Here is a 16,976-nt window from a genome sequence, read left to right as displayed (position 1 = left end):
GGGACATATCATCCAAGTCAAAGAAAAGAATTTCTTCTAGGATCCTCAAGCTGAACATATAAGATTCCAAGACGTAGCTTGTTACGTAGTCTACAAAATTTGCGAAATTGCCTAGCATTAGACCCGTATCTGTACCCTTAATTAGATTCTTCTGCTTTCACCCAATTTTTAAAATTAATTAGTCATATTTTTATAAAAAAATAGTGATGCTATATATTTTTTTAATTATATTGACCCAGTAAGAGTGGATAAATAGAAAGCATGGAGAGTGTGTGAGATCTCATTCAAACTTTGGAGTGCGATAGAGCTTGAATGGAATCTAAAACAAACACAAACCACTTTCTTGTAATGCATCTTGTTGCTCAACCGTAAGGTAATACCTTACAGCAGAGAAAAGAATATGATTCAAAAAATAGTGGAATAATATTTTACAGAAGCATACGTGTGTACATCAACCTATTTTTTTTTTGTATCTTTTTTCCTTTGTGTGGGTAGGTTTAACTATGAAGTGAATTGAATTGAATTATGTAACCAATTTAACTACCATGGAACTACCAAATTTTGGTTTTGGTTATTGTTGTTATTTTCCCAGTAATAACCAAGAAATGTCTTGGCAGCATCCAAGCTAGGGAAGTATGTGGGTTGAAGGAATATCTGAGTTAATCCATCGGCCTCGGAGCTTCCCATCAGAAGCGTCGCAACCTGCTTGTACGCGAAGAAGAACCTCTTCATCGCCACCTCAACCGCTTGCATACCCTGCAAAACAACAACCTTCTCCGACCCCTTCGTTTTCTCCGCGTACACCTTCATGGCCGCCTCCATCATCCCGGGCCCACCCTTCGGATCAACCTCCACTTCCAATATCTCCGGCACCTTCTGCCTCAGATCCCTACATACCCTCGCCAACTCCACAACCTCCTTCGACCTAAAGCAAAACGCCACCGTTTCGCCTTGCCTTCTCATCCCCAACTCCTTCTTCAGCCGAAGAAAATCCTCCGGATCCATCATCACATGCACGTCCTCAACCTCCGCCAGAAGCTTCCAGATCCGCTCCACCGCGTGGCACTCACTCGCCGCCTTCTCCAACGCCCTCCTCTCCACAGACTCCACCAATCTCTCCACCAACTTCCTCCCCACACGCGTCCAGCACTCCACGATCTGCTGCGCCGCGTGCAGGGTCCTGTTCTCGTAGTTCTCCACGTGATCAAACGGCGTCGGATCCAGAGACGGGATCTCGGTCGGCCTGCAAACGGCGTCGTAACGGAGAACCTTCTTTCCCGCGAGGTTGGCCTCTCCCAGGCCCAGCGTGTAGGTGCATCTCGTCATCTCGCATTCCACGGTGGCCAGGATCCTCCTCGCCACATCCCGGGACCTGTGCCACGTGGCGAGACGCGGGAGAAAGCTCTCCTCGCTGTAGCTTCTTCTTTGAGCGGTGACGAAGTCGTTGACGTCACAGACAGGCGCCTTGCCACGTGTCTCTGGGTTTTGCTCCTCGTCTTCGCAGAGCATGGCAATGATCTGGACCTGCGCGGAGGCGAGAGACTCGAGGCGTCGGGCCCAGTCGCGCTTGTTAACGTAGGGCCTCGGGTCCGATAAAACGGTTGCGAGAAATCGGAAGGTGATTTCGAGGGCGTGTAAGGCGGGCTTTATGATTGGGTAGTTGGGCCAATCGGGGAAGTGGTTAGAGGCCCAAAGATTTCTGAGGTCGGGGAGGCGAAGGTAGTTGTCGTAGGCAGCACAGAGCGGGGAGGAGGCAGCGGTGATGTCGTTTTGGAGAAGAGGGATTTGCAAAGTGGGGATTGGGATGTTGTTTGGGAAGAGGGAGAGTTTGGTGGAGTTGGGAGACATGTTTGAACACACCATCTTTGTTTGCCAATCTAGATCAACCATGTTTGGGAAGATGGATAGGAAGAAGTAATAGTTTTGTGAATTAGAGAAGTTATGGTATTTGAAGAGATAGAATAGAAGTGTGTATTTATATATGGATATGTGGGATGGGATTGGAACTTGGAGAGATGAGAGAGAAAGACGTGTGGACCGGGAATGGATGGAATCAGACAGAGGGCATGCACACACACATGAAGAACATGGAATTGGAATTTGAAAGTGTGAATGAATATGTTTATTTTAAAAATAATAAGTAAATAAGTGATGGAGGAAAAAAAGCTTATCCATAAGCAGGTGTGTCGTAAAAGGACAAGAAAGGAAGTTGAAGAGAAGAGGTAGTGGAGTCGTTGAAGTTGGACCTTCTAATTGTAATACTCATACGCGTTGAAACCGCACTCCTTAGGAACTTACTCCACCATCATTGCTACACCACCCTACTCCAACCACATTTCCATCTTCCTATTCTATCAACTCACACTCACCATTTGCAACTTCAAAACTCACTCTCTAATGCTCTCACCATTTCTTTATTTCCTCTTTTCTAATCTTTTTTATTATTCCATTCATAAAAAAAATATTAATAAACAAAAGAAATAAAATAGTAGGCACAACTATGGATTCTAGATTTAACAATTTTAATTTTGAGAAATAACTCCAAGGAAAAATTATGAGACAGAAAAAAGCCACACCAACACGTACATATAAAGATTCCAGAAAAAATGGATCAGAAAAATTAAAATTATTTCTTCTTAACACCTTTTCTAGACGTCTATACCTCCTAATAATTTTGAACAACATTATATTTTATTATTCAATTCATATTGTACATGTAAGACACTAAATTTTATGCAATAATATATTCAATTCTTATCTCTTTCCATAAAAAAGCTGAGGCAGATTTTATTTATATTTTTCTAATAAAATTTTAATTACCTATTGTTCAACTCTATTAACCAATTATAATATATTATAGTAAAAAATTTATACTATTTTTTAAGTTATTTGAATATTGTTGGTCAAATTTATTATATAAATTTTCAATTATAAAGTTTATTTTGACTTAGTTTATTTGATAAAAAAAACTATAATAATCCTAAACTAACAACTTTATCTGTTCTTCTGTACATTCAACCAATAATTTGTAGTATTTATTTCAAGAATTTGAAGGAGACATTTAAAATACTAACTTCAAACTATGGTTTTTCTACATTCTTATCAAATGAAGTAGACATTTGATAAATTGTATGAATAAAATTATATGAATGTAATTTAAATTGAAATTGATTTAAATTTTTTCTATTTCTTAACACTTTAGTCATATTTGATCATACTTTCTACTTTAAGAAAATACTAATAAACTATATGAAAAATAAATTATTTAGGTAGTAAGTAAAAGGTAATATAATGTGATAAAAGTAAAGTATGTTATAGTTATCCTATTAAATTTTCTTTCAATTTAATCTTTATTTCTCAGTTTTTTCATTTTAGAATTTTTTTATTATAATTTAATTTTTTAATCGGTACATGGAATCTTTTTTACATGATTTGTAATTAATTATTTCAATATATTGAATTTTAATTTTTAATATTATTTTGACTTTTATAAAATAACAACCTCCTAATTAATCACCTTTTAATTTTAATTCATACTTTTCTTTAAAAATAGACTAAGGGTATTTTAGTAAATAATAATATTTTCTAATTAATTTTAATTTTTTGTCATATCAATAAAGTTATCTACAATAAAAAAATTCTCTTCTCATTTTCTTCTTCTTTACTTTCCATTCTCTTTCCGTTAATTCAATAATTTTGCTTTTTTCTTCTTTTCTTCTCCTTTTTTACTTTCTCCTCATCAAAACAAAACATAAAAAATTCACATTCGAAGTTGCATATTGGTACATCCAATATCAATTTGTTTAATATACTATTATTTTTAAAGTATTAATAAATTAGTCTTTTTTGGATTAGTTCAAATAAAAATTACAAAAATGCATGTCCTAAATGTAATTTCATTGGTGTCTCATAAGATTGTAGAAACTTTCTTATTTAAGACTTGTATTTAATTGACTTGCAGTGACCTATATCATCATGTAAAGATGGTAAAGATGGTCATGAATAAATAAATAATACGCTATCATCTTATAATTTCTCTCTTAAATTCAACTCAAAGTGCATAGGCACCTCTTGTGATTACAATGAATGGCTACATTGAAAAATAAATAAAGTAGTTATTCCAAAACTAGTCAAAGTACAAATATTGAATTACAACAGTATAGTACTTAAACTAGTATATAAATAAAAACAAAAAGCTTCGTAACTCACTGTGTTCGTTAACAGTGCTTCATTCTTGACCTACATGTACCCTTAGGTGGATGACAAAATTCTCAGGTACAAAATTTCTGAATTCAAAATTATGTAATGAAGGGAATGACGTGATAAATGGGATAAAAGTAAGAAGAAAATTGGTTGAGCCAGTACACATTAAGGATACATTTAGAAGAATATATATATATATATATATATATATATATATATATATAATTTTCTTAAGAAATTAAAATTAACTTATCTATAAGTTAGAAATAGGTATTAGAAATTAATATAAAAATTCCATACATGAACCTTTTTTTTTAAAATAGAAATTTATTTTTATATATTTCTAATAACTGATACTTTATGATTTTAATAAAGTGACATTTTCTTTTTTTTTTTATTTAAACAATAATTTATTCATTTAAATTAATAAAACAATTATGAAAATTTAAGTTTTAAAATATCAAACTTGAATAATAACAATAATACTTTAATAAATTTGAATCATATATAGCAATTCACTTATTTTATATTAAAATAATGTTCTCTTAAAAATATACTTTTTTGTTAGTTTTATTGCACAATTTGTCATTAAGTGACATATAATTGTTGTGATATTTTTAATATAATTAAACTACTCAATTTTTGGTATAAGAAAAAATATATTTTTATTTTAAAATTTTCACTAAAATTATAGTCAACAAGATATTTTTAAATAACATAAAATTAAATGTTATTTTATTATAATATGAGGGGCGAATGTTATATATAAAAAATATATATGTATTTAAAAATTTAAAAGATGGAAATGTCATTTTATTTAAAAATTAAAATATGTGAATATTTATTTTAATTTTTAAAAAGGTGTGAGTGGTTTTATTTAAGGTAGGATAAAAAATAGGTAAATGAGATCTTTTAAAAAATATTATATAATAAAATAGTTGAAACAATTGTAATATATAGGGTAGAGTAGAGTAGAGGGAATCTAGTTTCACAAGATTCCTCTTTCCTTCTACCCAAGGACTCCTCATAATTCAACAAATAACCTAATAGTTAGAAGTCCCTTTGGAGTTGGGACAAATAAATAAACATTGACATCATTAGTCGGCTAAACAAGATTAGATGTCTAGATTTTAAACACTAGCTACCCCTTCATTCATCACCACTTTCTTTTCAATCTTCTTAGTCCCACACCAGTTAGTATTCAATATTATTAATTATGTTGTTTCCTATCTCTACTAATTTAATGTTTTCGTCTCAACATCATCCTTTCAAGTGTGTTAGAGCTATGGTTTTTAATTATTATTGTTCTTCTTTTTGGTTTTGGAGAGTAAGACAAGCATGGGTAATGGGTGTCCCATTCAACATTATTGTGTGATATTAGACTCTTATAATTATTTCAAAATTATACAATAATAATTATATATATATATATATATATATATTACATATAGTTTCAGACAGAAGGGATAGTTTACCTTATGTTAGAACATCTGAATATTGTTAATAGTGAGTGCACATCAATTAATGTGTAAAGATGATATTCTTGTTGGTACTTCTTTCGTATATATTGATAAACTTGGACATATTCTTTCTGATTCTGTATTTATTGAGTCATTAGGACTAGTTAAAATTAGTTAATTTGGGATTCTTAACGTATGTCAAGTAACACCATCTGATATTATAGATCGAGTAACGATCTACTTATTACATGATTGGGTCCATACTCATCACCTTACATGTCACAACCTCAGACGCAGGCTACTGAGGTTGTTATCAAGTCATAATCGAGTCCAAACAACGATCCACTAATTACATGATCGGATCCAGACCCATCAACCCACATATATATTATTTGTTATTATTTTAAATAAAAAATATATAATAAATATATTATATTTTTAAATAAAATTTTATATGTTGTAACACGGTCTATCAATTTATAGTAATTTATCTATAATTTTTTATATATATTTTATCAATTTGTCTTTTAGTTGTATTATCTCTAATTATTGTTTTTATATCTAATTTTTTTTATTAACTACATGATATTATGTTTTATAACGAGAATTGTAATTTAAAAGAATTATAATAAAATACTAGTTATATTCAAAGCAGAAGCAAAGTGATGAAATGAACCCCCTTTGCCAAAGAATTGTCATTGGTATTTTGATCCATTTATCTTTCTAAATAGTTGAGGATAATGGGAAGTTGAACATACACCCAAAGATGGGGTGGGTATTTGTTTGACTTCTATAGTCAACGGTGGCTATGTGTGTGTCCACATAATTTAAAGAGAACCTAAACAACCAGCTATAGCTATTGTGGAATAAGTTCATGCATATTTTGAAACTTACCATAAGGTTACGTGTCATTAATTAACACTTACAAAACATATTTCACTTTCTATATAGTTATACTTATAAGAAATGTTGAATATTTTAATAATAGCATATTAAATAATAATATTTTTATTAAAATCAAATTGTTTATTAACAAATTAACATGTCACCGCCAATAGAAGTTTTTAAAATTTTGTACCAGCTTGCATATTTAAATAAAAAAGACTTTAAAAGTCAAAAGCTATTTTTTTTTTTAAATAAGCCTAGTTGACTAAACCTTAAAAGGGTCATGATGAAGGAGACATTCAATGGATGATGGTGTATACTATTTTTCCTAATGATCCTTTTTGACAAGGTTACCCAATATTTTAGTTATGGAATTGGAAGAAAGAAAAAGTGGGTTTTGATTGTAATAGAGAAAGGGGAAGGAAATTAGGGAAGAGGAGTGTGAGATAAGATGAAAAGCATATTAGGGATGATGAATTTGTAGATGAAAAAAAGAGAGGAAAAAAGATAGAGTAGAATATGAGGGTTGTGAAGAGGATGCTTTTAGATAAATTTGGGTTTGAAAAGAATAAGGAAAGGGAAATGCAACAGGACATGAAAAAAGAAAAGAAGATAGTGGCATGCACTTGTTCCATCCCATTCTACTTTTTATGGTTATTGGATTCTATGCTGCCCAAAAAACTCTACCCACTATACATTTTTTCATTCTCATCAACATTTGGATTTGTTAATTAGCTTAAAGAAAAAATAAATATAAAATAAGATTGTTTGAATGAAGAAAATTTAAATAAAAAGTCTGTGATAAATTTTATTGATATGATAAAATAAATTGTATGTTAATATATTTGGATAGTATTTTATAAAGTATATTTTAAAATATATAATATTAGTACAAACAAAACAAATTAAACCTTACAAAAAATCTCATAGCCAATAAAAAGCAAACTCAATTTCATAGGATATGAATACTTTTTTACCAAATTAGACCAATTTTTATATTATATAATAACATTCTTTCTTGATATTTTGATCAGCACTTAAATCAACTACTAGTTAAATAAATGATTTTATTTAAGCATGGCCTGTATAAAAAGAAATAAGAGTAGTTCTTTGGTCTAATCTTTCATGCAAACGTCATCAGCATAACATCTCTTATTTTGATTCACCAACAATCCTTTTCATAAGCAACCCAAGAGCAGTTTATTTTCAATTTTCCTTTTTTTTTTCTTTAGCACAAGCTTTTACTTGACGAAGATAAGATATTAATATTTTTAAAATATTTTGTCATTTAATTAAAAGTAGTATCATTGAAGCAATAGTTAGAAGAGTATACAAAATTGTATGATGTAAATTTAACCTTTTTAAAAGTATTCAAAGTTGTCATTTGTCAGCAGCCATTCGCAAGTTCAATAGGAAAATATTAAGGGATTTGAGTATATTAATGTTGATAATTGAAAAAGATATATATTAAATGAGAATAATCTTTTGGAGAAAATTCAAGTGGGTGAATGGACTGTGTCCAAAGCCCATAGAAGGGGACTTCTAGAGATAGTTGTTGATGACTTAAATGTCACCGTCTTTTTGGAGTTCAACTTATTTTTCTCCCAAAACTGCATAAAAGTCTTTCTTATATATTCATAACTATTGTCATATATTTAAGGAGATAAAATGATAGCCAAAGTTAAAAAAAAAAACACGCCAACGAAATTAGATAACAGTTATAAGTTATATACAGCTTATACTTAGTCATTTGTGTGCCGATAAAAAAAAACTTTAGTCATTTAATTCATATAATTGAAATTTAATATTTTAATTTTTAGTTGACGTGGGATCTCCAATACAACTGAGAGTGACAACTCGTGCGTGGATAACAGGTGACACAATAGACCCAACAAATATTACTTATGATAGACTTTAAATGACTTTGATACTATATTAGAAAATAAACTTTAAGTCTAACACAACCCCATAAAACTGACTCATGAAGTGATGTTTGCACCTACTTATATATAATGAATGTCCTAATCTCTAATCGACGTGAGATTTCCAACATTTTGTGATAGTTTTGAACGGATTCTTGAAGCAGAATTTGGTACCTTTTATACTAACATTTTAATGTTTCATCTTACAAATATGTTACTTATTAAGGAAGTGGAAATAGCCATTCAAAAAGTACTCACTCTCAACACGACCCTTGACCTATCAGCCATGGATGCTTGTAAAGTGATGGTCGACGGAGTTAGTCAAAGAATAGAAAAACTTAGGCTTTATTAGAAAATTCTTTCAACTTTCTAAGTTTGATTTTGTAATGACCAAGTGCAATAGTATTTTGCATTATTCGACATTTTGTCTATTTACCGATTTATATATGGCGTTGCTACTTTTTTTTACTGATTACTTTTATTATGTTTTATATATCGCCCTTACTCATTATTTTAACAGTTCATGATAACCACGAAAACAGATTTAGAACAAACTGATTTATGACAACCTTATGAAATAAAACAATTTAATTTTATGAAAAGGCGTTTAGACAACCATGTGAAAGAAATCATTAGATCATCAATATTGTTTTAAATCAAACGCTCAAACTTAAGATGTTGCCGTTGCAAAAAAAATTTGGAGGCTCAGGAAGATGTTGTCGTTGTAGAAAATTTCAGAGACTAGAGACTGGGAAAAAGATGTTGCAGAAATGCAACAACATTAAAATCCACGGAATCCTTTCTTTTTATGAGATTGAGTTTTTTCTTGGATCTTCTCCTTAAGATTGGATTTTTCTACGTCTTTCTCCTTTTCAGGTGGTCTTTCACCTTTTCCAGCACGTCTCCGACGTCATCTTTGAACCGCTGGAACAACACTTTCCCTCTCATCTTTTTGTGGATTTTTGAGCTTCTTTCCTTGCATAAAAATAAGAGGCACGAGAATGCTCCAACATCATCACTCACAGTGCATTCTTTCTCCCTTTTCTCTTCTTCATTCTTTCTCTTTCTTTTATTATAAATATTTTTGGGATCATGTGTTCTTACTCTTTTAAGAGTAGCTTGCTAGTTACGATCCTCAGAATTTTTCGAGATGTTCTTGTTGTTTTCTGAGGGACTTGTGCAATACATCACGCATAAGTCCTTATGGACAGTGATCACTCACGCCTCAAGAAATCAATTTTGTTCGTGTTTTAAAATCTTATTTACTACATTTTTTTTTCGTAAATTGTGTCTAATCGCTTTAAAGTCTTGTTCTTTCATTATGTTATAAGATAAATAAGTTTACATTTGATGTTTGTTTGAATTGAGAGAAATGATTTTTTGTCACATAACATTAAATTGCTCATTTCTATCGAAAATAAACCATATCGTAATCTAAGTCTAATTTATGACATGGCTTAAACTCATAGATGTTAAGGTTTAAAAATGCAAAATTCATTTGAGAAAATATTGAAAAAACAGCTTAATATTTTTATGATGTTTTACTTATTCAACTTTTCAATGTTCCAACCGTGTCAAGGTCGAGACTAATTATTAGCCTTTTGATAGTCTGATCATGTCGAAGTCAAAGCTGATCAATCAGCCTTTTAATAATTCGACTTTGTAGAGATTGATTGAGATTGATTGATCAACTTCTTAATTATCTGGTTGTGCTAAGTTCGATCCATCGTGTCAGATCAACCTTTTAATAATTGAAGAAAATTTCACTAACATAATTTTATTGAATTATACAACCTCAATAAAATTCTTTGAAAAAAAAATATAAAAGACTAAGGAAAAAATGGTGGTACTTTGTATTTCTACATGTACATCAACTAAAATAAAAATGTAAATTTGTAGCATTCTTGAGGGATCAAACCTCCGTCTAATGTTTCCACTTTGTATGCTCCATTACCTAATACTTCTCGTATCCTATGTAGTCCAACCTATTTTGTCGAAAGTTTGTTCTAGATGTATGCCTTTGATAAAAAAAAGTTACTCCTTATATACTATATTGTGTATTTAGGAGAAGTTTTCTACAATATTTAACGTCAATTTGTTATGGTTAATAACGAGTGACTTTAAGCCACCGAGTTCAGAAAACTAATTTTTCTAACACCATTACAAAGTGTGGTTTACCACATGCTTGATCAATCATGGCCGATTCCAAGTTCCAAGGATAATGATAATGAGAAAAAATGATATAGAGTATAGTAGAAATAGACGAGCAACAAAAATCAAAGAAGAAGTAGTTAGTTGCGTAGGATGTAGCTGAGGAGGAGGAAGAAGAAGAAGAAAGGTGATCGGCGACGTTGAGGAGGCTGTGTTGTGCTGCGCGTCGCTAAGAAAAGAAAAGGGTCTGAAATGAGTGACAGGACTGGGTCTGGGTGTGAAATATTAGCCCAGTGGGCTAGGCCCAATAAAGTGTTGCATGGTAGTGGGTCTCAGTTAGTTGAGGTGTCTACTGAAATGACATCCTTCATGATATCTTGGAATTGGAACGAACGGACGTGTCTCCGATGGCTTCCTCTTACCGTGACCGCACGTCGGAGTTCCGGTTACTGTCGGAGACTCTCAAGAAGATCGGAGGAGGGACCTCACCTTCGCGTCAACCCGAGACTGCTCCTTCCACCTCTCAGGATTCCTATTCAAGATCCGAATTCAACCGAAAGGCCTCACGAATCGGGTTGGGGATCCACGAAACCTCGCAGAAGGTGGCGAGGCTCGCGCAGCTGGCGAGGAAATCGTCCATGTTCAACGATCCGGCTGTGGAGATTCAGGAGCTGACTGCGCTGATTAAGAACGAGATCACGGCACTGAATTCGGCTCTCTCCGATTTGCAAACCATTCAGAACATGGACATGGCTGACGGAAGTTACTCGCAGGATAGGATTGTGCATTCAACCGCGGTTTGTGATGACTTGAAGAGCAAACTCATGGGAGCCACGAAGCATCTTCAAGATGTCTTAACTGCTAGGACAGAGGTTGGTCAATCAATGACACTTTTTGTTGTTTATTTATTTTGAGTAAATGCATGATTCAACGTTTTCTTCATTGAAAAATTGGTAATAAACAATTTCTTGTGTTTAGAAGAATATGATAGGATGTGATATGATGCCACTGCCAGTGTCGTAAATGAATACTGTAAGTGTAGAGAGAGATTAATATACATATTGCTGCAAAAAGATAGTTAATCCTTTTGGGATTGGAAAATGTTAGGTTGAACAAGGTTGTGGAAGGTGTTGATTGTGTATGCTATGTTTCATTTTATCCATGGTTAGTATGAACACCGTTTTATGTTTTTGCCGCAGCCGCGGCGGTTGCTACCTACCTGGGTAGTCCAGCACTGGTAAGTGCCCAACAAAGTATAGGCAGAAAGTCTCGTACCCAAACTGTGGTCTACATTTCAGCTATTTAAAAGCATTTGGGACATAGGTTAGACAAGGCTGGGTCAGTTGATGTTATCAACCAACTGTGCTGGTAATCTCCTTATTGTTTTTACAGTCACGCCAGGGTGCTCATACTAACAGTATGATGACATTTATTGAAATAGCGGCAAGAAATGTGGTTCTCTTGTCAGGGTGTAAGTCGCCTAACCTTGGTAGCATTAACTTTTCACAGGGGCATTTCCTGCCTTGTATAAATGTAGACCAATTTGGCACCCCAGGACGGGTGGCACTTGACAGTGACTAACATCCAGCAAGGCTTCTGTGGCTACTGACATCCAGGCATCACATTTCAAGTTCTTAAGTTGGGCTGCTCCTTGGTTGAGCCAAGGTTAGGTTCATCTTGTATTGGCAGTGGTGCATGGACTCGTTGGGCTCTCAATGGATCAATGGATCAATGGATTCCTGAAGGTCATAGGATTTGGTTTATGTGCATTATGGTATACTACTAATGTTCAACTTTTATCTAGGAAATATTTAAGATATAGTAGAGGAGAGACAAGGTTATGGAACGTTCGTGGAGATGCAAATAGGCCACTTGATGATGCTGGACTTTAATTAGCAAATTTGTGTCTTGATAAAACAGAGTTGGAAGCTATGTTGTTTCTCAATGATGGAAATGAAGCATAATGACACTGGTAGTGTTAGGTAGTGAATATTAGGCAATTATATAGAACCAAAACTATCTGGACATGGCTAATGGTTCTTTTGTGAAAATGTAGGCAATTCTACAAATGACTAAATTCATCAATTTAAAAGTACATGAACCAAAATTCTATATATCCATACTGTGTTATATACCCTACTTCCCGTACTCTGTCTTACTCTGCTGCCTGTAATGTGTGATGTATCCGGGCTTCTAAAATTATCATATGACTTACTATATTTTTTTCTCCCTTGTAATTAATATTGTGCATGTGCATGTATGCTCCAGAATATCAAGGCTCACGAGAGCAGGAAGCAGATTTTTTCCAAGAATGCATCAAGGGAGAACCCTTTCCAGCATCAACCAAAGCCGGCTACTGAGCCGCCACCTTGGTCAAATTCATTGAATGCATATGAGAATCTGCAACAAGAATCGGCGTGAGTAATTTTTCTTTCCCTAACAAGTTAAATTTTAACATTTTTCATTATGCTACGACATGAATAATCCTTCCCAACTTCCATAATGTAAAATAAAATTAGGGAATTTGTCTCAATGTTCAAATTGAAAAACCTGGCTCCTGTGGGATGGGAGCTAACTGTTACTATGCTTCTCTAAATAGTTGGGAGTTAGCTGTTGCTGTATCCAAATTTCAAAATTTAGAAGTTTCTTGCTCTTGAATACTCTTGTCATATTTTGGATGCTGGTAGATTCTTAGATGTGTTATGGATTTCTCAGTCTGACCATTTATTGTTTAATATTATACATTTTGACATGGTTTACAATTCCATATTTCCACTGAAATATCAATTTTTATAGCAATATTTATTTACCAACTATCAACATTTAATTTCTTTCCTAATGCACCCAATGACATACTAAATCATGAAATTTTGTAGCAGAAAGAAATAGTCTAACAACTTTGATATTTTTCTTCACTGGATAACTAATAGGAACAGTGATAGTCAAGAGAAGCAGAACAATATATTCCATATGTTAATAGATGATCCCTGTTCCCCTTGCTGAGAAAATTGAATGTCAGACTCAACACTTAAGCCTAATAATGTAAGGCCAGGGCCAGGGTACTCTATTCAATATTGCACTATGAACATGCTAATCACATAAACCCAAAGTTCTGAACTGTGCTTTAAACGATTGGAGATAATTATCCTTACTAGCCATTTTCCGAACTTCCTTTCAGTATGTTGCCTCAGTAAATACCAGCCAAACCTGATGGAACATTCTTAAAATATCTTAACTTCATAATTGTTTCCATTTCTCTCTTTACTACCACTAACATGCTTTAGGGCATCATTGGAATGTAATTGTTACAAGTTTTGACATTGTACATGTGTGTGTGGCCTAAATGAACTGTGATAACACAATTTTCTGTTTAATGATGATGCTTATAAATTATAATGTTGTTTGACTGTGTAATTTATTTATTTGTCTTTCTTTAAGAAGTCACTTCTGAATCCCGTCCCAATTTGTAAATAATTAATGCTGGGTTTGTGTATATTTATTTTATGAAAAAAATGATATACCACTAAAAGTTTAATTGCTGAAAAATAATATATATCAATATATCTCATGCAGATTACCATCAAATGGAGCTCCTGTTAGCAATCAACTAAGGTTTGTCGAAATTTCCTTTTAAAGCTATAAGATAAAATTGCCTCTTTCACATTTCTATATATCATAATTTTATGTAAACTAAAAAATAAAAAATTGTCCTTTAAGTATAACTTCATGTAAAAACAAGTGGCTGTCATTTGGTCCTCACGGACTAAAAATCTCCGATTGTGTTTATTGTTTAATTCTTTTGAGTATGTAGTTATGTGTTGATGGGCATTGGGTACAAGGCATTCACTAATCTTTCCCTCTTTCCAGTACAAGCATGCCCAAATACACTAGGGAATAGCTTGCAACATTGGTACACCATTTCACTGCTAACCTGATAATGCTTGTGGTTTGGGGATAACCATTTAGGTTCCCACGACAGGGGAGGCTATGTCAAACAGGCAGGGCATGGATTTCTTTTCTGGTCCAAACTTAATTGAACACCCTTCTCTCTCTTGGTGGGCTTGACAAGTCTTTTCTGTGTTGTATAAATAAACGAATTAAACTTCTAGCCCAACAAGAATAATCATTTGTTTAGTAAAAGTTATTTTTATTAGTTTTTTTTTTTAAATTTTATATGGTTCATTTATTCGCAGTATTCAATTGTAAACTTATTAATGCTTATTTTCTGTACACTGTCTCTTGAATCCACAACTCATCTGATTGGTGATTGTCATAAGTTTACCGTTGAAGTCACTCAAAACAATAAATATTTAAATGTCTATTTTTTAGTTCTTAATGCAAGGTTTTTGTATCTTAATTGGATTGAGTTTAATTTAACGAACATCTTGCCACCTACTATGAGTAATTTACTTGGCAGTATTCCCCTGTAGTTTTTCTAAAACAAGTAGCATAACATCTGTTTAAAGCTTTGAATATCTTTGATGTTTAGATGTCTGTCATTGATAATTTGCTTACATAAATTGACGGGCATTTACCGAAACGCCCACAAAAGACAATTATTTGATGTGGCCATTCAATTTAGAACTTGTTACAATCTCAAATCTTCTCCTAACATGATAGGACTCCTAGACATCAATAAGGTGCGTATGGGCCTAATATTCTTGAGAAAACTGAAAGGCCTAGAATATGGCAAGTCTACACTAGGAGAAAGAGAGTGGGGCCCAGTTATGGAGGGAATGAGAATTAGTTAGAGAAGGGGTAAATTTTTACCCTTTGATTCTTGAGACATATCTATTACATTTTTGGTTTCTACATAAAATTGTTAAAAGACACTAAAAGGAAGGGAGGGAGTAATTCTTCGGTAACTTTTTACCCTTTGATTCTTGAGGTGTTGCTTTTGGGGTATGAATAGCTTAAATATTTTAGTCATGCCTAGGATGTAGGCATTTTCTGACTTAAGATACAAAATTTTGTTAAATTGCTGATACAGACGAAGGTTGGCTGTGGACAACACTCCATCTCAGCAAATGGAAATGTCTATGGTGCAGCAGGTTGTTCCTCGGCAAGAAAACTATACTCAAAGTAGATCAACTGCTCTGCACAATGTGGAATCTACCATCACAGAACTTAGTGGGATTTTCTCGCATTTGGCAACAATGGTTGCTCATCAAGGGGAGCTTGCTATCAGGTTTCCTCCTTTAACTTAAATATTAGGCACCTAGGTTACTACAGTGTACTGATTTTTTCCCTCCACTTATGGTTTTGACACGTGTTAAAAGATTAAATTACAATATTATTGTATGCGAAGCTGTAGATGTTCATGTTCTTTTAGCAATTACCATTAAATCTGTCTAACTTGCACGGGCAGGATTGATGACAACATGGATGAGTCATTGGCAAATGTTGAAGGAGCTCACAGTTCCTTATTGAGGCATCTCAACCGAATATCATCAAATAGGTGGCTTCTAATAAAGATATTTGCCGTTCTGATACTTTTCCTCCTGATCTTCATATTCTTTGTGGCGTAATATATTTGCACGTGCTAACATGGAAGTTTTACTTCACGGCTTGGATTTGTCTTCGTTCTTCTGTGGAGGCAAAATTACAAGAGCAGCAAAGTGTGCGGATGTATTCTATTTGCATGTAAATAGAGCTCCGTTATCTGTAAACTTTTTACATTCCCATATTCTTTGATGTTATTATAGGTGTTATTAAAATTTTCGTTCTTCGTTCACACCCCAAATCAAGCAGATTGAGTAAGAAATATACGAGTGTTTGGCAACTGATTAAGATTCACAATATTTTATGGAAAGTGAGAGATTTTCTGAGATGCAATTAAGAGGGAGAAAGAAAATATCCCGTTTCTAGATACTGTAGTGGACGAGTTACCAAATTGATGGTAGCATACCAGAAGTCTTTGTTCAGTTACCTGATCATGTAAGCCTTTTGATACTGTAATATCATAATTGATTTGTTCAAGTTTTATGTGCCAGATAGAATTATTTTTTATTAAATTTTTTTTATTCATTGGCATATCAAAGATCTTCAATATGTTTCAGGGTAACTTCGATATTATTTGTGAAGTTTGCAATATAGTTTTTGTGGTTGCATGTGCTAAATTTTTCGGCTTGCCTGTTTTGAATCCTTTTCGGGTACTTGTGGGTTAAAGACAGATTCTTTCTTAACTGATTTAATATTTCAAAGTGGTGTTCGTGTAATGTTTACTCTCTCGCTTTTTGTTATAGCAGTCTTTACTCTTCATAGATAATGCACTAATTTATTCACATGAGGATGTTTTGCTTTACATAGATAAGGATGCAGCCAAACTTAAAAAGAAGGTTATGTAAATGTTGGG

The 16,976-nt window shown here is 33.2% G+C and overlaps 2 protein-coding genes across 2 annotated transcripts; one reads left to right on the top strand and one right to left on the bottom strand.

Annotated features, from left to right (window-relative positions):
- Nucleotides 1-339: 339 nt before the first annotated feature.
- On the bottom strand, nt 340-2,358 carry LOC137823953 (nematode resistance protein-like HSPRO2). Its single transcript, XM_068629336.1, has one exon. It carries the CDS (start codon nt 1,888-1,890, stop codon nt 541-543), a length of 1,350 nt encoding a protein of 449 aa, XP_068485437.1. The 5' UTR covers nt 1,891-2,358; the 3' UTR covers nt 340-540.
- Nucleotides 2,359-10,562: 8,204 nt separating this feature from the next.
- On the top strand, nt 10,563-16,600 carry LOC137827135 (syntaxin-31). The gene is made up of 5 exons (XM_068633354.1): nt 10,563-11,493; nt 12,890-13,038; nt 14,195-14,233; nt 15,612-15,809; nt 15,990-16,600. Exons 1-5 carry the CDS (start codon nt 11,029-11,031, stop codon nt 16,147-16,149), a joined length of 1,011 nt encoding a protein of 336 aa, XP_068489455.1. The 5' UTR covers nt 10,563-11,028; the 3' UTR covers nt 16,150-16,600.
- The last annotated feature ends 376 nt before the right edge of the window (nt 16,601-16,976 follow it).

Source organism: Phaseolus vulgaris, chromosome 8, assembly GCF_000499845.2.
Source record: "Phaseolus vulgaris cultivar G19833 chromosome 8, P. vulgaris v2.0, whole genome shotgun sequence".
Classification (NCBI taxonomy): Eukaryota; Viridiplantae; Streptophyta; class Magnoliopsida; order Fabales; family Fabaceae; genus Phaseolus; species Phaseolus vulgaris.
This window is presented reverse-complemented; position numbering and strand designations above follow the sequence as displayed.